Below are 27563 nucleotides of genomic sequence, written 5' to 3'. Positions count from 1 at the left end.
CTTTCCTACTTCCTTACGTCCTTCCTTCCAAAAAAGCACTGAGTTGATCTAAAGTTGCTTAGAACTTATGACATGATGACATTTGCATAATAAGCTTTCTTGCTTGAAATAATCTTTTGTTTATTTCAATCAAATTCACTTTGATATATTACTGTTAATTTCCTCTGTCATCATTTTTCTTTTGTATTTAAATATGATTGTTAGCAGCTCATGTGTCCTGCTGCCAGTCAGATTTTTAAATCCAATAAAATTTGCCAGGATCAGCTCCGACACCAGTTTATGACTTCTATCATCGTAACTTATGACTTTCTTCCTTTCAATTTGAAAAAGGAGTTAATCGTTCTCTAAAAAATCAAATGTTTAGTTGAGCAGAAACACGGAGAGACAGACAACCGTTTACACTCACAGTCACAATGTGGACAATCTAAAATCACCAGCTAATCTAACCCTTTGAACTGCATGTCTGTGGACTGTGGAGATCCCATTTTTCTATGTTAAAATGTATTGACTCTTCTTATTAAAGATGTGTTATATTCAGTCACATATTTCATGTTTATATTTAAGCAATAATGCTTTAGTTTAGGATCATTTTCAAAATAAATAGATTTCATCATGGACGTTTTCCTAATATCAATAACATACTGATATGTTTTCATTTTTAATCCCAATGTTAAACCCGAGTGCTACATTTCCTTGACTGTAGGTAGTTGACTATAGGTTTAAACACATATATTTGGATGAGAAATGTCCTTCCAGCTTTGGGCTTCTGTGTCACAGATAGTAAATCACTATGTTTTTCCCTCCTCCCTCTCCTCCTACCTCTCTATATTCCTACTTCCCTGGCATCCTTCACTGAAGTCTTTATTAAGAGCTCTAATGAACAACAAAAATCTTTTCCCTCAACTTCCCTCTGATGTAGACTTCAATACAGAGAAACTTGTTTGGTTCCTAACTCATTAAAATGTTTACTTTTAATAGTTTACTGTACTTTCTTTTAAGGCAAAATATGACTTGCCTTAAGGCAGGAAACTGCAGTGTCAGCACAGAACAACATGGCACCAAACTGTCAAGCTATCCCATTTACTGCACACTTAGTAGCCCTAGAGGAACACTCTGCTCCTCCCATCATAACACACCATTTGCGGACTGTTGTTAATGAAAAGCATTGTAAATATTTTGCATCCTAGTTTTCAAACCTAATAAAATCTTGTTTTAAACTAAACAAAATGTAAACCCAACTGAACTCTGAATGCAGGATTTGGATCGTGAGCCTTCAGAATCATTTGGAGCCTAAAGGCAAACTTGGGAAGATGTTGCCTTGGAGAGAGCCATCTCTCTGTCATAGTGGAGGCAGTTTATTGAATAAAGAGTTTCTGAGCACCATGAGCCAACTCAGGCACATTTATGGAGAGGTTCTGATGAGATTTTTGGCAGCAATGCACAGTCAGAGTCCAAGTTTCTGGAAACAAGGATAAGACTCTAAAGGTGGACATCAAAACTTTATAGGGAATAACCAGCAGCTTGGAAGACGTGCACAGGTCAGGTAATCCCTGAAGAATGGAAACGTGAGAGGAATTAAAGGGAAGGTGAGGCAGGACTGGGCATGAAAGTGTCAAGGACATGAATGAGCTAAACTCTAGCTCTTTGGGTATGTTTGAACCACGCTGATGGACATAGCCAAACTGACAACACCCATTTAAAGCCAGCAAGCCAACAGAGACGCCCCCAAGTGTCCATTTGAAGAAAGAAAGTGGAAACAAAGGAAACAGAAAAAACACTGGATGTAGTCGTGCCTTTTGAAGCGCTCAGTTTGACAAAAATGAGTTTTCCATTAAATCACCATATTGCAATGAAAATTAAAATAGCCATGTTAAAACAAGCAGATATTAACAATGTTAAAATGCTACCTGTGGGTCCTTTCCTGTCTGAATGCAGTCTTCTCTGTTGCCAGGTAATGGAGGCCAGAAGATCTATGAGAAAACGGGGACACAGAAAAATTAGTTTGATGATTAATGACCTCATAACTATCAAATACTGTAATGCAAAGAACCGCCTTACTCAGCCATACTGCCAAATGTAATTTTTTCTCGGAGCAACTTTGGTGGGATAGAACAGAAATATCAGTCTTTGAGTCGTTAAATGCAAATTATCTTCCTCAAAAATTCAACTTTTGTAGCAGTTAGAAGCAAATTGAGGAGAACAGCTCATCCACAAATGATGAAACAAGGCTTTCCAGTGGGCAGCCAAAGATGTTAGGCGTTAACTTTTGGCTTGTAAAGCTGAAACCCTGTGTGGGACAAGGCAAAAATGTACTTTCCACTCCAACACCAGAAGCCAGAGCCACACACTGAATCATAACTATCACAAGAAATAAATTAAAAACATCAAAAACTGAGCTATATAAAGTTTTTCTTTCAAGCCACGCGGATGATTTGGTTTGGATTTTCCCCGATTTTTTGATATGACAGTGAAAGAAGGTCCTTTTGAGGCCCTCACAGTAAAACAAATGCATTTATAATGATCAACAGCAATGTCTTCTCAGTGATGATGCAAGGCCAAAGGCTTGTGGAAAGAAATGCTTCTGATGAATGATGTAATGCTCTGTGTGTCGTTGTCCCTCTCCTCTACTTCCACAGCGCTGAACAATCTTTAGACCACAATGTAAGTCTTTTGGTTGAAATTTTCCATTCGCTTGGTCCGAAGAGCAAATCTTGCATGTACTGTACATAGGCTACACTAACATACTACACAGATGTCTGAAAGATTTCAAGACTTTCTTTTTCTGTGCCAAGACAGGAAATTAGTGTTCAGCCACCTTAAGAGTGTCATTTCAACACCATCTGGAGCTATAATAAAACACAAGTTCTCACAGCATAGATCCAAGATTGCCTGATTAGGAAACTCCTGGAGTCTTCCTCTCAGTCTGCAAATTGGATAATCAGATGAGGTGAATCTCAGATAAGCATGAGGTAAAATTTGGACTTTAAACAATGGGGCTAGTTTTCACACTGCCACTGAAGAGAAAAGCTCAAGTCGGTTTGAGCTGAGCTTCAGTGACGTGTGTAAAGTCATAGTGTTTGTGTACTACCACGAGTTTCTCTGAGACAATAAGTCTTTGTCTGATCTAACAGGAAACTGCCTTAGAGGGACGATAGCAACCAGAGGGGAAAACAAATGGTCCCGACTTGCTTCACCATGTCTGATTGCACTCAGCGCGTGGATGAACAGCGTGTGCACATGCACTGAGTGCCACTGTGAAAGTCACTGTTATCAAAGAGCATTATGTTGATGGATGTTTATCATAATGAAAAACTAAATTGATGCACATTGTTTAGCACTGGGATCCATAAAGAAAGCCTTTTGGTCTCCTAGATGAAGGTTTAGCGCTTTGTAAACTAGCCGTCCATCCCAACTACCTCCTGGAGCTGTTCCGAAATAGTGTGCTTCATTTAGTTTAAACAAATCCAGCCAGTGTGTACACTGCAGCTGAACGTAGATGGAAACTGTTTAGCTGAGCAGAAACATGACTTCTCACCACAGCCGTGTGAGTGGTGACACGCTTCATCCAATTCTTTTCCAGCTTCCTAATCAAAAATGTGTTGGAGACAAATCTTAGCATAAAATGGACATTATTGCAAATTATTGATTAATGTGTCATTTACAACTCCACAAGCTGGCTTGCAATGGTAGAAATCCACTGGAAACAATGTATTCTGTGGATCAGGCTAAAGCTTGGCTCGATTATGGGCTGTTTCAACATTTTTTAATATATACACAGTCAAGAGGGTCTTAAAGTGCTCCTTAATTTTGAGACCATAAATGCCAGATGTATTTTATTGTTTTATTCATCAAACACAACACTTTTTATGTGCTGTATGTAGCTTTTTTTGCATTTATGCACAAAATAATCTGACATCTCTGCATAGTAACACAGAGCCAAGGCAAGATGTAAATGGAAACTTGATTTAAATACTAAACGAAAACATTACGAGTCCTTTAAAACCTGCTCAGTATTTAAATCTTCTCTCTAAGAAGATTTAAATACTGATTTAAATGTCAACATAACCACCACTTTTATCAACACATCACGTTTTACGCTGTGCTTTTTTCGGGCCAAAGAGATCACTCTTACGCTAAATAAGCTGGGTTAGATGCGATCTCCAGAATCTCCAAGGAAGCACACAATATACACTGTAGTGTGTAACCAAAAACTCTGCAAAGTAAACCAGTTGTCTAAACTTGCTGAAAAACAATGTTTTTGACAGCCAGCCACATTTTCAAGCCAGAAAAGCAAGAGTGAAGATTTCATATACATTTTTCAAAGACGGGATATCAAATACCAATCAAACGTGTTTATCTTTTCGCATGGAGCAAGTGGAATATTTATTCGATCACATGAAACATTTAGATGTACTAAATCATTATTTGTTTTAGTTTTCCCTTGGTAATTATCATTAAGGAAATTTTTCCACTTTCCTGATGTGATTCAGACCGTAGTGGAGCCAGTTCTGGGCTGACACATGCAACATGGACCGAGTTAATGCCATCTGATTTTTATTCGACTAAAGCCTTGAGTTTAGAATTAAATCACCCTGCATTACTGCACTGCTGGTTAGATTTATAGAGGGCACCAAAATGGGATTATATAACAAATATATACTGTAGACTTTTATGGGCAAAGATTAAGTTGAAAAGCTACAATATGCAGTACTATGAAAAAGTCTTCCTTGTAATTTCTTTAGGTAGTCTTCATGAATAGTTTCAAAGCTCTTCTTTAGATGTTTCTGCTTTTTGTTCTGTTCTTTGTCAAGAGGATCCCACACTGCTTCAACCCTGTTGAGGTCCGGGGAGGCCAATAACTGGTAGTGTTCCACTGTGTGTTTTTCTATCCAGGTATGCTTTTACTGCATTGGCAATGTGTTTCCCAATGGTTTTGCATGGTGGATCAAACTCTGATGCCACTTTTCTGTTTTCATATTTCCATCACTTTTGATAAGATCTCCAAAATCACTGGCTGAAATAGAGCTCCAAACCATGCCAGAGCCTTCACAGTGTTTTACAGATGGTTATAGACACTTACTGTTGTACCTCTTTCCTGACCTCTGACTGAGGATGACTTGAACGAAAACGTTCAAATTTGGATTCATCGCTCTATAAGACCTGTTGGCACTGATTTTCACTCTGCCTGTTGTGTAGTTTGGCATACCTCAGCCTTTTCTCCCAGTTTCCCTTCCTTAAGAAAGGCTTCTTGACAGCCACCCTTCCACTGAGACCATGTCTGATGAGGCTTAAGTAAACAGTAGATGGACCACCAGATGGGCCAGACATAGCTCCCATATTCTGTTTCAGGTCCTTGGAGGTATTTTTTTCCTTTTTGTTAAGGACGTGACTTACATACCGTTCATCTGCTGTAGATCTTTTTTGGGCCTGCAACTTCTTCTTTGGTCCTCCATTTGTCCAGGATTCTTTAGATTTAAGAAAATACTGTACACTGTGCTGAAAGACGGCAAGTTTCAGCTAATAGCTCTCTTTGAATCTCGTTGTTGGAGCAGTTGACTGAGTTCTTCTCACATTTTAGTAAAATTTGTAAGATCATTATTCAGACCAAACTTTTAATTGTAACTTTTGGATTTTTTCACCATATTTGGGAAGATCTTTGCACACTCATGCATGCTGAGGGAAACATTTGGCAGGTTAAATGAGAAAGGGGTGCATATTAAACTGACTAGCTAAACTAAGAAGGATGTGATTTTACAGCATGATGTAAAATCATGTTGTAAAAAGGGATAAGCTGCGGGACATGCTGTGCTTCTCAAGTTAGGCATACTTTCTCTTAGCGATGCTCCCTCATGTGAGGAGAAACTAAAGTTGAAGTTAAACAAAATTTCTTTCTTCGAGTGCTGGTTTATGGATGATTTGGCAGATGTCTTTAATCTTGTAAAAATTTCTTTTACTGAACTCACAACTGGCTCCTTTAGAAACATGGTTGTTAAACCTCACACCGCTCACAGCGCACTTTGTCGGCAAACACCGTGTGTGATCACGAGCCAAGACAGAGAGCTGTGAGAGAATGCGAGAGAGGGATGGAAAATTAAGAGGTAGATACGGTGAGCGACATCTGGCTTCCTGCGTACTTAAATTCCCCATTCACCCATTAACTTCATGTCATCAGTCTCTCTGACCCATGTACACGCACCGCTGTTCTTAGCTAAGTGCTGTAGCACACCGGGGACTTTGGTTTAAAAGGGTTATTTTTGTTCACTATGTACTAGAAACCAGTTTAATGGAACACAGAGTAAACTGGGCATCCTACTGGAAAATTAAATATTAATGCATATTTGCAGTACATTTTTGCTCTAAAGTAACACAGTTAGATGAAATTATATCCTGTTTGAACTCACTCATTTCCCCGATGACAAATTCTACTAATAAAAACTCTCTGAAACCTTATAGGATGCAGCTGAAAGGTATAATAACTCTGTAAGTTCACAAATCACAGCAAAACCCCATATGGATTTACTGTTCCAGAGCATAAATACTAATAAAACCTAGATTACACTCTAGTATGAAATGCAGGTTTTTTTTCAATAATTTTTAACATAATCAGTCTTTTTGACTTAAACTAATCAGTGATTGTTCTCAACTTAATCTAGACTGTGAATGAGATACTTTCTTTTAATATAAAAGAGAGAAATTTTCTATTTTAATTATGATAAAGGCAATAGAACAAAATTATTCTTTCTGTCTTTGTCAGACTCTCAGTCTGTGATAAACCTGCAGTGAGGTGCAGCACTCTGCTCCTCATCTGGTTCCTGGTTTATAATTTACATTTCAAGTCTCTCTGCTGTTACAGTGTTTAAAAAACCTTAATGACAAACCGGTGCTGAAATTAAAAGCAAAGCAGACAGAAATACAATGTTTGATTTATGGGTAGCTGCATTATTACAGGTGTTCCTTTACTGGGAAGGGTAGAAATGAAGTGTAGTTTAGAGGGAACCTGTTTGTAACACAAGAAGTGCAAAAGGTAATGTAAAAGTAAAGAAAACAGAGAAAACCCCAATAATCATATGACTTCCTATAAGCAAGCACTTTGGTAACAGTGGGAATAAAGAACTCCCTTTTAACAGGAAGAAACCTCCAGTGGAACCAGGCTCACTGAGTTGAGGGTGATGGGAGGAAGACTTTTCAGTTTGATGCAATACCAGTAATATTAAATGAAATGGCTGTTGCCATATGATTTGTAACAGAACACTTAAACAGATGTTCTACAAAGAAGGAATTCTGATAAAATGTTAAAACCTCCATCTGTCTCTTCAAGTCATAAATCATCTTTCTACAGGGTGAAACCACTTGAAGCACAGTGTCCACAACCTAAATCAAAATAAAACAACAAATGTAGAATGTGCAGTAAAAACACTTTTACTGTACATCAATCATCGAAGCAGAGATCTGCATACTCAGAAAAAATATATAAAGCACATCATTTTTACCTCTTTCGATTCACTGCTAACAGGTCCCAGCATGAGAGAGTACAGGATGTCTTTCCCACCCAGGAATAAACGGTCACGGTATTCATCCAGGAAGACAGCGGTAACAGAGAGGTGGCCATGGTGACCGCTGAAGATGGATGACCTGTTGGTGGACAGCAGGTCTGCAAAGAGAGCAAAGCATTAGTGACAGTAGAAAACATGGAGGAGTGCAGACTAAAAAACAGAATAAAGGCCGTAATATTTTTGGGTGTGCTATTGTCACAGCCCTGCTATTGTGCATTCTGAAAGAATGCACTTTTTGCATTACATTTGCTGTATTTTGTATGGGATTCAAAACTTTAGTGTCAATTCATTTCACTGAAATCAAATTACTTCACTGAAATAAAATCTTGATGTAACCTCGCCATTTTTTGTAATTGCATGTGTCTCCAACATTCTCGTAGTTAAAACACGGCACTAAAACAATAAGAGGAAATGTTAAATATTAACATGATGCAGTACTGCAGAAATTCATGAAAAGTAAAAGTACCACGGTAACGAATATGGAGCGATTTGGCAGCAGCTTCAAAGAGGTTCTTGCAATAACTCTGCAGGCTAGGTGCAGACTGAGGTGAACTCAAGTTCAGCTAGACACAGGGTGTCTTCTCTTTACACACACATACACTGCATATTGATGCACGTATACACCACAGAAACCAAACATAAAACCCAACTGCCTGGAAGTCTCTGACAACTTTGACATCTTCTACTCTCTCACCCAAACACGTCTTATTTTTTCCCACTTTTTCTTTGTTTCTGTTCATCTTTATCGACTGCCACCTTACTTTCTTTCTGTCTAGGTATCAAAATGAGGAGAGAAATGTGTGTGTGTGTGTGTGTGTGTGTGTGTGTGTGTGTGTGTGTGTGTGTGTGTGTGTGTGTGTGTGTGTGTACACGTCGCTGGTATGTCAGACTCTCAGCGGAGGAGTCAGCTCGGGCTGAATCGACTTTTCATTTGTCTCTCATCACTCATCTGTCACGTCGGTTATTTCTCTCCTCATTTTCACTCAGCACAATACACACTGACTAGCACGCACAAACACAAAGAGTGAGAGGGGAGCCCGAGTCACTCGCCACTCAGCGTGAGTACTGACTGAGTGAGGCAGGAGGGTCCTATGTACCGGTGATACCTTGTCCATCACTGGGGCCATGTACACACAATGGAGCTGTTTTTATAAGAAATCAGCATTTTTCACATACATAAGCATGAACAGTTTTCAGCAGTGCTGCAAGTATGCTTTACTTTCTCAGGTATTATTTCATCACTTATCCACCATTTATTTGTTTTAGCTCACACTTTCATAAAGGCCTTCCAAAGAGGTTTCCACTGATATTGACATTCATTTCATCCTGTGTCTTTGCTGCAGCCAAACTTTGGTGAAACACTGTCCTCCTCTGTGGCCTCCTTACATTTAAACACATATGCATGTTTAAATGGGAAAGAGGGAAGAAACAGTTTTGCAGGAAAAGGTTGGATATAAAACTTTAGAACTTCTTTCTCATTAGAAAAGATTAACGAGAAAATTCCCAAGCAATAGCGATATAAGGTAGGGAGAGAGAAAGTTAGACAAAGTTAGAGAAAGAAAGAAATAACTGGAAAGAGAAGGAATGCAGACATTGAAGAGTTCAGCAACTGGTAAGAGTCTGAAAGTAATTAGAAGGCAGACAGACAAAGAGAGCAGTACGACTGATTGATTTCTTGAAACTGGCAGGGCTGAAAAAAATATGTTGGAGAGACAGAAGGAAAGATAACCGACAGTAGCTGAAGCTCAGCAGTCTCTTCCACCCTCTGCAACTTTTACATCTGCCACACAGAGATCCTCCGCACTGTTGCTTGCTTATTTTCACAAACCAAGCATTTCCAGGGACAGCTTCAACTTAGAGATGAAGCTGTTAGGCTTCTTAACTTTATAATTAAAGAATTTATGTAAGGCTTTATGTTATAAGATTGTGTATTTTCTAATCAGGGGCAGAATTAATTTATAGCCTAGCTGCTGACAACATTAATGTCTCTTATAGACAGAGAATTGCATTTATCAGTCTTGTGTTGTCTCAAAAGTCCGACATGTTTTGCGTCATTAACTCCAAACTCTTCTTTTTTCTTCTTTCTCAATATGAAGTGTGTGCAGTTCTGAGCCGTTTGTTTTCCACAGCACAATCGGATTCATTCTGTTTCCACCTACATGCACACAAACCCACTCAGACTGGAAGCAGCCTTTCTCTCTCCCGTTGTTTCTCATAAATTACTCGATTGTATACACAAATCTTCCTCAAACCAAAGCAAAAATGCAGCGACATAAATACCGGAGCGCACATACACAGAGACACCAGCAAGCACACCCAAACAGAGAGGAAAGGTGAGCTGACAGCTTCCATCTGTAGCTTGTTATCACTCTAGCAGCTCATCACCTCAGTGTGGAAATCACGCCAGTGTCTCACCTCTCACCAACCTCTCCCCCTCTCTCTTCCCTGCTCTCTATCCAGCTTCACCTCTCTTCTATCTGTTTAACCTCTTCTGAGTCTCCACCACGCTCCGTCTCCTCTGTCTATCCATCTTTAACGTCCTTACTTGAAGTCATTTTTGAATAATAGAGTCTTAAGTTTCATCTCGTTTCTTTCTGTCTTCCTGTGCCTTTTGCTACTTGATCTTTATTCCTTGTCTCTCTTCTTTTTATCCATCTTTTTGCGCAGTCTATATATACATCCACAAATTCATGACAGCATCCATAGTGAAACATCTGTCTTCAATGTGCATTATTTCCCTAAAAGCAGTCAGCCAGTGCTGCACTGACAAACAGCAGATGTGCCAAAGCAAAGCGACACGCGAATGAGCATCTGGTTTCACTGTGTCAACCCTCACGCAGTCTCACCCACTGCAAAGATGTGTTTGCAATAATTTATTATTGATTTGTTTACATTTCACTCTTCTGCACGATTGGGCTAAGGCATGCCCTGGTGTTTGTCAAATCTACACGTCAGACGTGTGGACTTTGCAATCTCATTCACTGCTCCTGTTTTGCATACTATTCTTTGATCCGGGAGCCTGTGCAGTGATGGAAAGAGCATGAAAAAGAGGAGAAGTGAGGTAAAATTGAGGGCACCACCACTGCCTGAATAGATTTTAATTTGGTTCTTAACTAGGAGGTATCACATGTTCTGCTGAGAAAACTTATCTGCAACTGTTTTTTCCATCATGTTAAGCAGTATGGCCTCTCCGTGTGGAGTTTGCATTACCTGCGTGGGTGTCTCTCTGGTGTTCAGTTACTTCTGACTGTCCAAAGGCATGCAGGTTTGGCTATCTGGGGGCTCTAAATTACATGTAGAAGTGAAAGTTGTGTGTCCACATTGGATCCTACTTCATGTCCAATACATGCTGGAGAATGGATGGATGGACTATGACTAGACCACTAATAATGCTGCCAACTTGCAGACTCCCTCAGAGCAGTGGTCGGATTTTGCGGTCAGACTGAGGTTGAAAGGCTGAAACATAAAAAGTAATTGGACCTGGACAATCAAATGAAATGAATGAAACCAAGTTAAAAAAAAAGTTGGGGAGATTAATGACACACTATTAAGCATTTTTTTCTATTGAGGTTAAAAAAAGACACTAAAATTCAGTTATTCTGGATTAGGAGTACATGCAGTATTGTGCAAAAGTCTTGAGATGTCACTTTCACATACTGCTCCTCTGCTATATTTGAATTTTTAGGTCTGGAACTTCTTCTTTTGTCCCCTTTGTTTAAGGAAACCACATTGAGATATGCCAAAAGAGCCATGAAATCTTTGGGAATCAGCTTGTTGGTGCAAAAATACTGTTTTACGCCTGTCCAACTCTGTTATCTTTGTCATGTTTCATCAATTTTAATGATGAAAAGGGAACAGAATTTGTGATAGTGATGTGGCAGGCTAGTAAAAGCAAAGGGTCTAAAGATACAATTTAAAATTTGTTCTTTGCTAACTTGTCTCTTATGTGCAGACACAACACACAACACGGAGGGTACATCCCATGGGTTGTATGCTTTAATGATTCAAAAGTAAGTGCTAAGTGGCATTACAAACCAAAAATGTTTCTCTGAAAACAGGCAAGTTAATGATGAGATTGAAAATGAGTGAACTGTGATCTTGAGTGGTGTCTTGAGTCTTCTGTGCAGTACTGTATGTTGCTGTGTGGGTCACTGATGTCTGGTGCCTCAAAGTTTGCTGGAATTTTTAAAATATTGCCAAACAAGTGAATAACAATGAAAAGAAGCTTTCATGTGCAGCAAATATGCCTTTTTTCAATGAGTACCTGTACAACTTATTATCACACACCATATTTAAAGAGTGTCTATGCAACATCGCAATATTTAGGAGGGATCATTAACACAAAATCTCAATGGTAAACCTAAGAGTCAGTGTTTTATTGCCAGCAACACACACATCTGTCTGCATTGTCCGCCATTCTGCTGCTGTCATTTTCATGGCTCCATTTAGTGATGAAGAATAAATGTAAGAAGCTGGTTTGAACTGAGAATTTTATTAATGGACTCTCGGAAACAAAAGAAAAAGTGGGTTAAATAACAAAGTGAAGAAAAGCCTCTCTAATATACAAATTGGGCACAAGCAAAGTATAGGTACAAGCTATGTTACTGTATACTGAACACACACAGACATATAGAATAGAATAGAATAGAATAGAATTCAACTTTATTGTCATTGCACATGCACAGGGCAACAAAATGCGAAATATATGTGTGTGTGTATATATATATATATATATATATATATATACACACACACACACACATATACATATATATATAAGCACATGCATACATGTCTGATAGTATCAGTGTTATTGTTGGCTCAGCAGGAGAAAAGAACACATCTGATGCCTATTAGACCCCCTGAGCTACAAAATACGTGCTAGTAAGACACACATGCACGCCATAATGAACCAATAAGGTCAAACTATCCTTGTTCAAACCACATCTGTGCACATCTGAGCTGACAAAACTTACTGTCAGGCGCTTTCTCTAAATATTGCTCTTTGATGTTTTATTTTCACGAGCTCTGATACCAAAAACGCACACACCCACACCCACAAACAGAGACGTATTAGACTCATTACACTGCTGACAGACTTCCCAGGGTATCATTAGATCTCGGCTGTATATTATTGCAGAGTGCCAAATATCTCTGGAATCCGCTGCGTGCACAAAAAGTCATCTCACAATGCTTCTCCTTCTCTCACCTCACCCACTCCTCCTGGGCTTCATCCTCCTCTCAAGGATATCGGATTCCCTCTCATCCTTTACATTTTTCCTCCTCATTTTTATGAGAGCTGGAAAATTCCTCAGAATTATGGACCTCTTCCTGACCTATATCCTCGCTTTTTTTATTTCCTTCTTGACAGCATGTGCAAAGAAAAAAAATGCACAAAGTAATTCTGCTACATTTACTGTTAACTACTTACGTATTGCATTTGACGCTTCATCACAAAGTTTACTTTTCTCTGGGTTGATTTGTTTACATTATGGCATGCTTGAATTAGGTATACTGTTCCACAGAGTTTCACCTTTCCTTTTTCTCTCACTTTTTCTTTCACTTTTCTATCACTTTCAGCTCAGATTGCCTCGCATTTATTGATAATCTGAACATTTCTTTCAAAACTTTGTCTGAAAAAACTTATGAAGCAACTTAAGGCAACTTTTGTTGTGATTCGGTACTATATAAATAAAACTGAACCGAGTTAAACTGCAAAATTACTCAAAGCATTCAGAAAAAAGAAGACTAAAACCAAAAGTCACCCTCTGCTGGTCATTAGAAGGAATATATCTCTTCGTTTGCTGCACTTTTTGTAGGTCAGTGATGTCCATCTTTTATATACAGTCTATAACACTTCCTAAAACATAACCCATTTGTCTACAGCTTATTAGCAAACTGACACAATAAACAGATTAAAATGGTAAACACAAGCTTCAAATCTCCATCTTCACATTGTTTGAAAGGATGCATGTTAGTCTGTTTGTGCTAACATCCAAACTAAATGTGAGTTTTACTCAGTTCACAGACCTACTACCTTTGCTGAAAGTTATTCCTTTTTTAGTAAGGTAATCAACCTCTTTTAGAATCCATTCTACAGATTATCTGTTTCTATAAATGATTCATAAAAAAACTGTATCCTCAAGAACAAAACTGAGCATAGCACTGAATTAGGACAGTTCAGTTCACAAATACGGCAATCTGATATGAAGATTTTTTTTAATAACAGCTGTGATTGTAGCCTCTGTCACATGCTCACACAAAAAACACTTTCTATACTCATGTATGTTAATTGTGTCCTGTAAGATAATTATTTGGGGGGGGGGGTTCTACTCATTTTGCTGAAACTGGAGAAGTCTAACAAAATATGTAATTTTTTCATGCAGCTTGCACATATCACCCATGTGCTATCTATCAATTTTGTTACGCAATTATTTTGAAAGTATTAATTTGCAGCTATTAATTCCCACATTACATATCCCTAGGATTTATCCTGCCAGATAACTCATGACAGGATAAATCCTGGGATTTCCTGCCAACCTGTTACTGCTCCTCACTGCAGATGTCATTTTACCCTCACAGCTCACATTTTAATGCAGCCGGTCCCTTATGACATGTGATAAAAACTGAGATGAATTTCAGAAAGGGAGCACAATCTTATGTGGGATTTTCAGTTTATTTATTTTCTTACTTCCTGAATCTTCCTTCTGTCACAAAATTCTGACACACACACACACACACACACGCACACACACACACACACACACACACACACACACACAAGTAGTCAAAGCATCTTCTCCCTAGGTCGTCTCAGGATGCTTGTCAGTATTCCTGTTATTCGATCTTCCCTCTTGGGCCAATCAAAACACAGTGTAGGGTGTTACCTCATCACCCTCAATCCCCATCAGGTCTCCCCCCCTCTTCCCTTATTTCATCATCTCTACCTCCTCTCTTTCTCTCCTTATCTTTCATCCTCTCTGACAGCCAGATGCTTTCTTTTTATCCATCTTTCTATTTTGTCCTCTTTCATCTTTTCTTCCTACCCCCATTTTTAATCCACTCTAACTCCATTAATCAATTTTACCACACACTTTACTCTTTATGTCTTTCATCCAAACTGATCCCTCATAAACTCCATATCTCCTGGCCTCAGCTTTCCTCCATTGTTTTCATCATCCTTGCTTCTAACCTCTCTTAATCTCGCTCTTTCTCCCATTGTTTCAGAAATCTTTCTGTCTTTTCCTGTCAGGCTCTTATTTAATTTCACTTCATCAGTCCTACAACACACTTAACTGTGTGAGAGAGAAAAAAAACAATGCTTCATCTTTCTAGATTTTCTCCTCAGACTCAGCTTTTTAATTTACAGTTTTGCTCCCAGCCATTGCTCCCTCAATGCCTCCAAATCTGTATGAAATTCTGTCATGTCACTTGTTTTTTGCAAAAACACTTCAACCAGATTACAGCTGGCCTCACCCACACTTTATCTAAATGCAACAAAATGAAGACAAATATGCATTTAATTCCTCATTCCTAAATCAAATCCACTGATTAAATGATTTTAGGACTACTGAAGTAGTTCTGCTGTAATCTGCTGCTGCGCTAATGAAGATGAACGATGTCGCTGCGCTGCAGATCATTTCTAAAACATACAAAATATTTCAAATTCAGTTTTGAAATGTAATAAAAAAAAAACAAAAACAACAACCTGATTGATTTGTTCTGTTGTAGCAAAATGAATCAGGATTCAATTAAAGACAGAACGCTTAAAATCGGACAGCTGGTTGCAATACACGTTTGGCTGTCACAGTAGCAAACACAAAGATGCATTCACGCATAGAGCCTTCCTCTGGTATAAGTTAACGGCCATGTTTGTATGTTTGCAGTCGCTGTTTAATAGATCCATCAGTCCACAGTGAAGTCCTTTGTGCTGTGTTCTTCTTGTCAGCAGCTCTTGTGGAACTAATTGACTGCTACAAGCTTGAGTTTGTTTGTTTCGGTGGCAGGGGTGAAGCATCTCCCTACGTGTGGCTTGTAATGCCCCTCGCCCAGCATTAGAGAGGGCTCTGACCTGCTTATCTGTCATTTCACTTTGGCTCAGAGCCAAAACACTAAATAGTAGCACACTACAATGACGTGAGTGGGCAAGAGGAACCCTCTTTGTCTCTGAAAGGGTTTTTGTGTCCTTTTTTGTTTGCTTCATTTCTGTTGGAAGACTCAGCTGTACCACATTTCTATCTGAAATGCTTACTACTCCCTTTATGTCTCCAGAGAAAGAATACATAAGCAATGATAAATTCATTTATCTGTCTCAGATCAAGAAAAAGAGTGGCTGAATGATGTTTGTTCCTCAAGCTGGAACAGCAGGACTTTGTATGAAAAACACTGGCAAGGCCTCTGTCATTTCAGCACCACAGCCCTGCATGCTCTTGGCGGACGATGACATCCTGGAGGAGGCCAAGTTCAACATTAGCCCAAGTGAGTACAAAGTGTGATTTGTGTAAAGCTTTTAAAAACTTTGGGTGGACTAACAGTACAGATGATCGTGTAAAATATGTGGACTTTCATTTTAAACCTATATTTCTTTGTTGGCCATAACACAATTATTATTATTTTTTACATAGGCTGACCATGGACTTCTTGTGATTACAGCATCTTGTTCACTGATTTCAGTTCAATTTAAAGGTCCCAAAAGACTCTCGCTTGCTCATGCACGCAGCTTGGTGAAATCACCATTTTATTAAAGTGATAGTAGCAAACCAACTGGAATGACTTTTACCAGCATAGTTTTATGTTCAAATCACATCACATCTCTGTGTGTGCCAATAGTCTCCACATCAATCTCATCCTCATATAATAGCAACTTGACAATAACAAGGTCCTAAATTGCATCATAATTTCATCATGTTGCATTAAAAAAGACAAAAACTAACACCTTAGATGATAAACTAGTTAAGTAAATGTTTAACGAGGTCATAGATCACATAAGATGTAGGGTCATTTTCTCATAGGTTTCTACACAGTCTGACTACTTCTTGCAACCAGACGTGCTGCCCCCTGGTGGTCATTAGAAAGGTTGTAGAGTTAAGGGTGTGCCTGTCTGTGGCCTATAGTCAGTCCACCACTTTGGCAATGGAGATGAGGATTTGGCAAAATGATAATGGGTGCAACCCACATATACAACTCTGCTGCTAGACCCAAAATTTGAATATCCCTTTAAAATGTGGCACCATTTAAGGGAGACAATAAACAGGCTTTCCAACCGCATTAGATTTATTGCCAGAAAGCATAATTTTTAGCATTTTTTTCAAGTTTAAGTCTCAACACCCTGAAGAAGGGTGTAGTGTATTTTTAATGTCTTCTAATTTTCCTTTGACTACTTTTCCAAGCCTACCTAGAGAGCCTGGACTTGGATGTTTTATGACACTTTTTTGGCCATAATTTTACATTTTTTCTTTTTACTTTAGTGTAGTTAACATGATCTGCAGCTCCACTGACGCTGTCTTCAAGAAGCTCTCAATGATGCTAAGTGCTAATTTGGCAAACAAGCGTGAAAATGTAAAAGACTTCCTAAAAAGCTTTCAGAAAACTTCCTCCTTACTTCTAAGTCTGATTGTTATCAGGAAACACGACCCAAACTAGATTCAGAGTAGAGAAGACCTATTGTGAAAACCACGGAGGGGGGCGGCTGTGTGTCTTTTGGGTGTGGCTGAGTGTGGAAAGACTAGATAAATAGTTTGTCAGGACTATTTATCCCCCCCTCGCTCAAGACAACATAACCACCGACGCTGAGGACACTGATATTGGTTTTGGCTAGCCTCTTAGCACACATGCACACTCACACATACAGCCATTTACACACACACATCAACTCTTCTTAACATGTTAGTCAAACAATTGTGGGCAGCCAGAAAGGGCTCACAAAAGACAGGAATACAGGATACTCCCACTATATGCACAAGACTCACCAGCGCACACACACACACCCTGTAACTCCTCTGTGTAAGTGGCATACTTAGTAATCTACATGACAGATAGTCAAAGCCACATTGTTGGGACTTGAACCCTCAACCTTTGCTTCTCAAAGGGACCAGTGTCTTTCAGTCGTCAGGTTAGCTCCTGTCTTCTCTTTATCCTTCTATCTGTCATGCTTACACCGCTCTCATTTTTCTCTCTCAACCCTTTCAACCTCCCGTCGTTTCCTTTCCGTTTCATTCTCCTAGCTCCTCTCCGTCTTTTATCATCCATTTATCTCTCTCTACTACCATGACCTCTTTTTATCTGCCCTCCTCTGGCATTTCCATCTTGTAAAATGCCCCCCCAACCCACCCCAATTCACCATCCTTTTTTCGCTTTCTTTTACAGTCTCTCTATCAAAAATCCCTCATTGGTTTTCTCTCTACATTCACAGATCTTTCATTCATTACCTCTTTCCTTTTCCGTCTCTGATCTTAAAATTTCATTGATGTTTCTTTGCTTTCATGAGCATTCCCCCTCTTCATCTTTCACCTCACTGATTACTGGGGGCGCATGTGTTAATTCAGAGTTCAGCTTTAGTCGAGCCTTGTAAGGCCTGAACGCATTGACCTTTTAGGGCATCAATGCAGTGTTTATCTGAACATGTTTTGCACCAGCATTAAGCCATTTAAATTCAACACTGGTTTATCAGTACAGCCTTGAACTTTAAGGGCTATGCTGAGGTGTTATATTTATCTCCTAAGGATAATGAGTAGGTGCTTATCCGCAGGCAGAACCGCCACGAGTATATCTTAAAAAATGCTATAGCTATGTAAACCTAAAATAACTTTATTTTTGCTGTCATCTTTCAGAGACTCCCAGAAAAGTGATGGTTGAACATTTGACAGAATAAGGATGTCTTATTTCACATCAGCTATTCTTCATATTTTCCTAATTGTAAGCAAATTCAGTGAAATGACAAATTGACAAAATTAACGCTTACACTGTCTGGCACCAAATCACTGGAATAAAAATGTTCCCTTGATAGAGGTATAGCACGTATTGCAAATAGGAGAAACATGCTACTAAAGTCTGGTCAATGATATAAAGGGATATATTTTAACCCAAAGCATTTTTCCCCTAAACTTTTACCAAGATGTTTTGGTGCCTACAGTAAACCTGCCAAAATATCAGTCCGCAACAACGTCGCTTAATTGCGTGATTATGTCACTCGTCACTCTGTATATCTGTTAATGTGGATGTTTGTTGGTTGTTTATTCTTCTTTGTCAGCAAAATTGTGGTGGACTTGAACACTGTTAACTGAAATGATGATGCATTTATAAGGTTCTAAGTTCAGTGGAAATGTGATGAGGAGGGGTTTCTGACTAAGTGTCAGGAATGTGTTGGACCAACACAGATGCACATCACAGACACAGCCTCCTCCTCCTGGTGTCTTTATCTTTCTTGTCTTATACTGTGACATTTTTTTCTCGATCCTTTCTATTTCTCTCACGCATACACTATTTTTCCATCCTCACATCTGCGCTCTCAAACCTGGCTCTGCGTTGATATCAACACATGTCTCACACATTTACTGTCAATTCTTATTTCCCTCGTCACTAATTTCTCCATCTGTGTCTTGTCAGTGATTTTGGCTTGTCACACGAGGCCACACAAGTGACACCTTGAGAGACACAAATGTGGACATCAGATGCATTAGCTCTCTGATTGAGACACTCTCATACAGTTAACTCTGCACACGCACACATATTCTAGTAGTTCAGTGCATGCAGATGTTTACTTTTAAAAGCAGTACGTCTATGTATTTAGCAAGGACAAGGCTACGCATGCGTGCACATTACACACTTCATACAAACATAAAACACGCACACTCACACATTAGTGCTTTGTATTTATCTCTCAGACACTCTTCACCCGTCACATCATGCCTGTGGTGTTAGAAACATGCAATGTGTTTCTTCTGTCAGCAGGTCTACATACCAGACAGGAAAGCTCTCATTATGTCTCTGTAGCCTCAAAAACAATTATGGCTGATATTCCTGAATGGGACAAAGTACTATTGTGCCTCTTTTATATTTTATATAAATTACCTGTGAGTTTAAAACACACACACACACACACACACACACACACATTTCCACCATGACTGTATGCAATAATTATATATTATCAAAACACTGCACACAGTTTTGAACTACAGTGACATGTGCATGCAATGTGTTCACTATATTCTGAAAGCTCAGCTTTGCATACATGCTGTGCTTAAAAGTTAATCCACACCCTTCAACCAATCACATTTGCAAATAATTTCACAGTGTCAGAAGTGTAAATCTTTGAGGCAACTTCTACATCACTCTTATGATTTAAGCTGTAAGTACCTTGTTTTAGTTGATAAGCTTACATCACGACTAACAAATGTGAAAGCTTAGCTTTCGGTTACATATACCAAAACAATGTTTTAAAACAATATTTGCTTTTTGATTGCTGGAGGCTGTCTGTGGGATAACATGAACAGCCCACTCTGACCCATTTGAACAAACATGGACAACAGTTACATGCTGTTTTGATAGGATGTTTAATGTGCTGTGTGCTTTTTTTGGTAATTGTAGGGTTAGGAACAGTTTACTGCTTACAGCTACTGGGCAGTTCATTAGGTACACCTTGCCAATACCCAGTTGTACCTGCTGTTGACTTCAGAACTGCGTTAATTCTTCATTCGCACAGATTTCACAAAGTGCTGGAAACATTTCTGAGAGATTTTACCGAATAATTATAGGATAGCATCACACAGTTGCTACAGATTTATCGGCCACTACATCCCAAAGATGTAGCTGGATTGAGCTCTGGTTACTTTGAAAGTCAATTGAGTACAGTGAACTCACTCAATGTTGAAGAAACCAGTTTGAATTGATCTAAGCAACAAAAGAAACAGAGGCTGACTTTGACTTTCAGCACTCGTGATCAGTAACACATGAGCTTGTCCATTTCAACTTTTCATTAAGACACTAAACACCACTGTTTCAGAGTAACAAGGTAAAAAGAGAAACTCAAAGAAAAGTCCTTGAAATTTTCCTGCTGTGTACCGAACTCTTGCCTGAATCCTGATTTCAGAATTCTATACAAAGGTGACTTTTACAGCTTCTTCTATCAAGTTGTTAAATTAAAACTCTGCTGTCTCCCACATCCTGCAGTTATGAAGGCTGTGTGTCTGAGGAAATTACGCACATGGTTTGTTGGCCTAGCAAGTGATGGTGCAGCTGCTTTGATGGGCTGATAGAGAGAAGCAGACACACATCTGAGTGAAAAGAACAGTCCTGCACTGCATCATTCACAAGTTAGAGACTGCAATCTATGAGGCTGTAATACATTCAACAGAACTGAGTCATTTTCACATGTTCTTCTTCTTTCCTTACTATAATGACTGTACGGTAGCGTATTTATGTGTCTGTTTGTGCCCTATCTCCTCATTAATCTGTGTGCCAATCCAAATAAAACTTTGCATGAACATCATCCCATATGCAGCAGCTGATCTCAGTAAATGTAGGATTTGCCTCCTTCTGTGTTCAAAGGTTTGCAGATGTGGGTAAACAAGGGGCGATGCGCTCCAGTTGGTGCACTGCAGGACAGCTGTGAACTGTGAAACAGCAGCAGTTCAAAGTTCATCTTTAAATTTAAACCTCTAAATGACCTCGTCTATGCATTTTTAAAATACCTGATACTCACTTAGATGTTTCTTAGCATTTTGTTACCACAAGAACAATAATCATACCTTCCATACTTAAATGTTCCATGATAGGAATGGAAAGTAGAAGCTGTTCGCCCTCATATGATCCATTTAAATATCACTGGTATAATACTGCCACTATAAAAAAGTAATTGCAACACATAAACACATGCATAATAAGATCCAGTGGATCATTCTTGGACAAAAACTCAAATACAAGGCTTAAAAAAACAACGCAGCACTTTGATTTTGACCCAAAAGCTTAGAGAGCTTTTGAAATGCTTCTTTAGATACATCTTTTTCTAACTAAGGTGTATTGTACAGCTGAAATCAATAAAGGATCACTACTTTCACTTGGATCAGAACCTTATTTAAAGTCTGTTTCTTGCCATTCCTGCGTTTTTTCCAGTTTTATTAAGCTATCTGGACTATTGTTCATGTACGGTAAACTTTAAATATTTGCTATTGAGCCTGCAGGCTAAAGGCTCTCTTGACTGTACGTTAGCATTTTACACAGGCATTTTAGATTTAAACACATGTCAGCTATTACTAAAGCACAAAAAAAACCTCTAAAATATTCTTGACTGCCTAGTGCAAACATATATACATTGTAGTTAACAAAAAAAAAAAAAAAAAAAAAAAGAAAGAAAGAAAGAAAGGTAAAAAAGCTCATTGGCTTGGGTACTAAACCCTCCAGTCTCATTCCTTTGTTTAGTTTTTTTTCTTTGCTGGACTTTCAATCAGGTCAGAGGACTGGGAGCACTTCAGCTGAATGTGACAAAGGCATTAGGGAAGACTACAATAAATGAGGAGGGTGGGAGAAACTGATGCAGACCAGAGGAAAAAAGATCCAAAAGATGAAAGGATGGGAGACGGTTTACATTCCATCTGTCCGGACCATCTCCATCTGACTCGATGACAGATTACACTCCTCCACCTAAGAACAACTAACACCAGTCTGCATGTAAGTATCCAGGCAAAGCCAACTAGGAAAACAAACTCATTAATTCACAGGCTGTAAGCAAAAACAAACAGGACCCTTCACACGGAGAGCTAATGCAATCTGATCAGAATGGGACGCTGATGTGAACGTTTGTGTTTTCAAGTGCACCCCCTGCCTTACGCCAGACAAAGTGAATATTGTGTTAGACACGGTGTGTGTGTGTGTGTCTAAAGTCAGTGTGGGATAGTGTGTGAGCACACAAGACCCAGAGAATTCGAACGAATAAAAGAAGCGGGCCAGCTGAAGGGAGAGGAGAACAAATGAAAGACATACACAGACAGAAAGAGAAAGAAGCTTGATGGGAGATTTGTATAGATGCTTTGCTGGGAGGGCAGGGAGCCCAGCCAACACATCACACATTACAGACCTCAACGCTGCAGCATCAGCTCACAGACACATGAACACACACATTTTTACTTTTGCACAAACACGTTTTCAGAAAATATAAACTACAATAAATTCTTACAATATATTTTTTCTAATGAAATGAGTCACAAGGCCATTCAAATGAAAAAGGAAAATTAATGAAAGATTTGCATGTGCAAATGAAAACATTTGAAACTGGGCGCACTTTGGAACAGCCATTAAAATGCTATTGACGCTATAGCCATGTGTTATGTAGAAAAGATGTTTTATCATTAATTTAACTGAATTGTTAAATTCAACAAACCATTGAATACATTTTTCAAACTATGGTGTTTGAAAAAAAAAAACTAAGAAGAGAAGAGGGATACAAGTACTTTAATGGTTCCTATGAGGTAAAAATGGCCTTCCTCCTGCTTGAACTTCTACCAACTAAGTGATTGAAATGAGATAATGACAGCTTTTCCTGTTGCTAAATTACCTCTACATCCTCCTGGGAATACAAACACCCTCTGGGCTTTTGGGGGTTGCAATGGCATATGCAGCTGATAGAGCACAAGAGAGCAATATAGAGGGGAAGGATAGATGTGAGGCAGGGGAGAGATTAGACTAAAGAGTGAAATGATGAGACACATGTAGAGGTTATGAGAGATTTGCTTGTAAAAAACAGATGAGGAGGGGAGAGACTTGAATCAATGGGGAAATTATGTAAAATAGGGTAAAGTGATGGGTCAAATCTGAGGTCATCAAGAAAGGAAGCAAGGGAGCTCCATAATGATAATCTCATAAGCAGAGACCTCTCCACAGTCCATGTGATGCTCATAAAATAAGAAGTGAGTGTCTTTCAATGGCAAGCTATGAAGAAAAATGGCTCAATATGGATCTGCTTATTGCTCCACCAAAGTGAAAATATGGGATTTGCAAACTAGGCTTTGCATGAGCAAATACAGTGAGTCACAATCGTGAGCTTTTTCCACTTCTAGTGTTTGCCTGGGGCCTGACTTTATTTGTTCCGTAACAGAAGTATCTCCTCCCTGCCTCTTCTCCTAAAATGCTAAACAAATTCAGATTTTCATGCCATTTATTAACTTCTGCTCCCATTATTGCCCTTTAACCTCAATATTAAAAACCACTTCCATTTTCACTCCCTATTTTCTATGAGCCTCTCTCGCTCTCTTTCTTCCCCTTGAGCTGTATTTATTTTCAGTCCAGGGAACAGGAAGACCAGCAAGCTCAGTTGGTGACTTTTCTCCTGAAAAAATGAACAGAAGGAAATCCTGTGTGATATCTATCGCTGATGATGATTACAGAATCATTCAGGCCTGAGTGAAACGAAACAATGACAATAGTTTGGCAAAAACCCAATCAAGCATCACCTAACCACTCACACACTTTACTGCCTCATTATCATTAAACTTGAGTGAGTCATGGACAACAACCGGGCTTAGATTAGAGCCAGGAAAGGAGGAGATCATGTGCGGGAACAAGCCAAAAGATATGGCAATGCTTAGGAAAAATATTTGGTAAACAAGAAAAAAAATATATCATCAAGCAAGCAATTAGTACAGTCATATGTTGGAGAACTGTGATTACGGCAGCGAAACAGCTTGGACACAATGACGCACAAAATCCACCTGTGAGGACGACAGCAGTAAAAACGAAACAAACAACAGCAACAAAAAGACCAAGTCTAGCTAAATTCTCCAGTGCTGATAACAATTTAGCAGCAAAAATCCTAATTATCAAACATCCTCGTTTTAGGTACCTATTCCGTCGCAGTTGCCCTCCCTAATAAACTTTTACAGTGAGACGATCGCCGCGGTGTGTCTGACCGCAGAAAGACGAGCCTCAGCCAAATTCTCTCCTCTTGCTGCGCACCCGGCTTGTACTGCGAGCTGTTTCAACCTGCGAACCAGCAAATGCATACATGTGCGTCTCCTAAAGCGCATTAACTCCCCGAAACAGTAGCCAAAAAAAAAGCAATTTAGCGCTTCCAGCTCAGACCACCACGGAGACAATAAGTGGTTTGAGGAGAAAATGCGCAAAATACAAGAAGCAGTTATTGGAGCGTCTCCAAGTATCAGATAAATATTTCACAACCAAGACTTTTCTCCCGAAAAAAACGAACAGCAGGAAACAACCAAGCGCATAAAATAGTGATGGAGAGCTTTTGCCCATAGATAGATATATAGATAGATTACCTTTGTGGGACAGTCTCAGCCGTGGCACGTTTAATTTGGTGGCAGAGACCGTGGCGACAAGTAGCGCAACAATAATCATGATAGAGCAAGGTGAAAATATCTTCATCATCCCGAGGAGATGTCCTCCAGCCTTAAGCTGAAGCTGTACACAGGAGCTGTCAAACACAATATTCCCACAGAATTTAAGAGGGGAAAATCCGACGGATCCTTCTTCTCACGATGCCAGCAATTCCCCCCCAGCGCGTAAATGGCTCTCTGACCCACCAGCTTAGTGACTGAGCCTGGGCTGGTGAGAAGATTTACTGACTCTGCTCTAAAGGCTTCAGCAGTTCACTTCCAACAGCTGCCCCACAGAAGTCTGTTACAGCCACGGAGAGAGAAATACCACGCCTCAACAGAAGGGAGAGAGGGAGAGCTGTAGCAGCGAGAAGTGACCTGCCCCTTCTTTACGCAGCACTCTCCAAACAGACGCACCTGGAAGATGACTTATAGTACAAATTTATCATCATCTGCTAGTGAAGGCACTCGAACAGCATGAACACACAGCTGAGTAAAACTTTTGGAGACAACAATAAAATCTTAACCCCCACTTTAATTCCACCCACATTCTGTAAATATTTCTCAATTGCAGCACATAACAAACACAGAAAGGTTACTGCAGCGTGTAGCAAAAACTGAGGACTCACATGCTGGACTGTATGCTGCTGATGGGCTCAAGGCAAACTCCTAAATAAACTGCAGAACATTCCTTTCACAAAAATAAAAAGCTCCCAATTTCTAAAAGTAGCAAAAGCTATTTTTGTGTATGTTGTGTGAGCTGTGGGTTTCACAGGACAGAGGGAGGAAGACGTCCCTCTTTCAAGGGACTGAAGACGTCAAAAGACCCACAAATTTATGAACTATGAATGAATCAAAAAGATCTCCCCTTTTACATTTCTTTCCTCCACAACACTTTTAATCAAGTTCTCTGTTTTAACCCCTTACGCACCATTGTGATGATTTTAATTAAGTTGTGGAGTTCAAATACCCCCTCCTCCTATGTGCATCTATTCACAAGCAAACTTTCAAGTGAACACAGAGGTCACGGCAGAGCGAGAAAGAGCCATTCAAGGTGTCTGTGTTACTGCAACCCCGGGTCTTTTGGAAACGCTTGTTTGTAGCATGGAAAGAGTCCCACACACTGTGTGCTCATAACACTGAGCCACCTCATAGTTCTTGTCAACATCACTATGGAGCCCACAAATATTCTTGCATGTCTTTAAAATGAATCGTTTGTTCCTTTTTAGTATTTGGGAGATTTTTAAACTTTGCAAACAACACCTACTGTCTTATTTTTGAATACATGCTGAAAGTGCACTTAAAACCACAATGCAATATCTCTCAAGAACTGGAGAGATACCTAACTGTGTACTGCACACTGTCCGGAACTATTATTCAATCAGTCTGTACTGCAAAGAACAGAAACCTGCACGGTAATTACCATAGCTTTAAAAGTCTCTTGTGAAGTAACACAAACATTAGTCTATCACTGGGCAAATTATCAAAATAACTTGCAATATGACGGCAGATAAATGAGACCATAAGGCTGACAAGGTGTAGCCTCCATCTCATTCTAGCCGTATCGTGCTTCGTGAAATTGAGGTCATATTTCGAGTAAATACTGATGTTCACTGATGGGGAAAAGATGTTTCTACTTCTCCTTCTCTTTGGGCACTTTTCGGTATCTTTTAGTACACAAACATGTTTGGAGTGATTTTTTCCATTTGACATTCTTTGGTTTTCTGTTGCCAGAAACGCTGCAACAGTATCTGTGCATTCTTATGTTTGTACCTTTAAACAATATAACAGATGTATTTAAATTAAAGAGAAAAAAAAACATCAGGTATAATGGTATACATGCAGAAATGCAACTTGCACACAATGATCTATGTTGGAGTAAGTCAGTAGAAGCTGCCAAGGATGATGCTGTGTTTGTTTTCTGCTTTCAGCCACCATTAATATGACGTCAGTTTGAGGCTGTGTTCTCTGTTTTAATGATTAAAAGGTGGCTGAAATCAGATTGCATTAAAAACATGGTTCAGAAATCCTAACATATAAAGTTTATTCACATTAATCCAAAGATGATCAGTTCAACCTTGAAGTTCAAAAGTTTATTGCATTTATGATGTTTTCATGCATTAATCATTAACCGGAGCAGATATTGCTTTTTTTAGGCACTCTTTAATAAAATGCATCGGTCAAAACAATAACAGTGTAAATTTAACTGACTTATTCTAACTTAAAACAAAGGATTGCTTGAATTGTATGCAGAGAAGATCTTTGGTGTAAAAACGACGCACTGCTAACTAACTGTGCAGACAAACGATTCACATGACAATGAAAGCAAGCTGACAAAGATTACATGAATGCATTTCTTAGGTTTACAAAATTGCTAAAGAGAAGGACAATTAAAATTTACAAGTACAAACAGATTTTACAAATTGGTGACCGATTGTGATTGAAGTCATTGTGACTGGCAGTTTTGTTGAAGTGCTCAACAAAAGTCCTCAGGGGCTCGTGATTGGACAAAGGTCCTCAAATGTAGCTTCTTTCAGAAGGACAAACAGACGTGGGAAAGTAACACAAGAGGCCACAAGCGGGGCGAGTGTTTAAGAGCTGAATTAATTAATTTGTAAAAGCAGCAGCAGCAGCAGCCCTCTTTCCATCCTAGTGAATGAGTGTTCCCCGTTTTTGTCAGGAG

The 27563-nt window shown here is 39.2% G+C and overlaps 1 protein-coding gene across 2 annotated transcripts in view; it reads right to left on the bottom strand.

Annotated features, from left to right (window-relative positions):
- The window catches only part of sema3bl (sema domain, immunoglobulin domain (Ig), short basic domain, secreted, (semaphorin) 3bl), a 59921-nt gene extending 34743 nt beyond the window's left edge, over window positions 1–25178 (bottom strand). For both annotated transcript variants that reach the window (XM_063463400.1, XM_063463402.1), the window contains exons 1-3: window positions 24824–25178; window positions 7491–7651; window positions 1908–1970 (exon numbers count right to left, since the gene is read on the bottom strand). In XM_063463400.1, the coding sequence (XP_063319470.1) occupies window positions 1908–1970; window positions 7491–7651; window positions 24824–24932 (333 nt within the window). In that variant the 5' untranslated portion in view covers window positions 24933–25178. The remainder of the gene's footprint in view (window positions 1–1907; window positions 1971–7490; window positions 7652–24823) is intronic.
- Between the last annotated feature and the right edge of the window lie 2385 nt (window positions 25179–27563).

The sequence above is a fragment of the Pelmatolapia mariae genome, linkage group LG20, assembly GCF_036321145.2.
Source record: "Pelmatolapia mariae isolate MD_Pm_ZW linkage group LG20, Pm_UMD_F_2, whole genome shotgun sequence".
NCBI classification, from domain to species: Eukaryota; Metazoa; Chordata; class Actinopteri; order Cichliformes; family Cichlidae; genus Pelmatolapia; species Pelmatolapia mariae.
The sequence above is the reverse complement of the archived record's forward strand: the minus strand, read 5'-3'. Positions and strand labels throughout refer to the sequence as shown.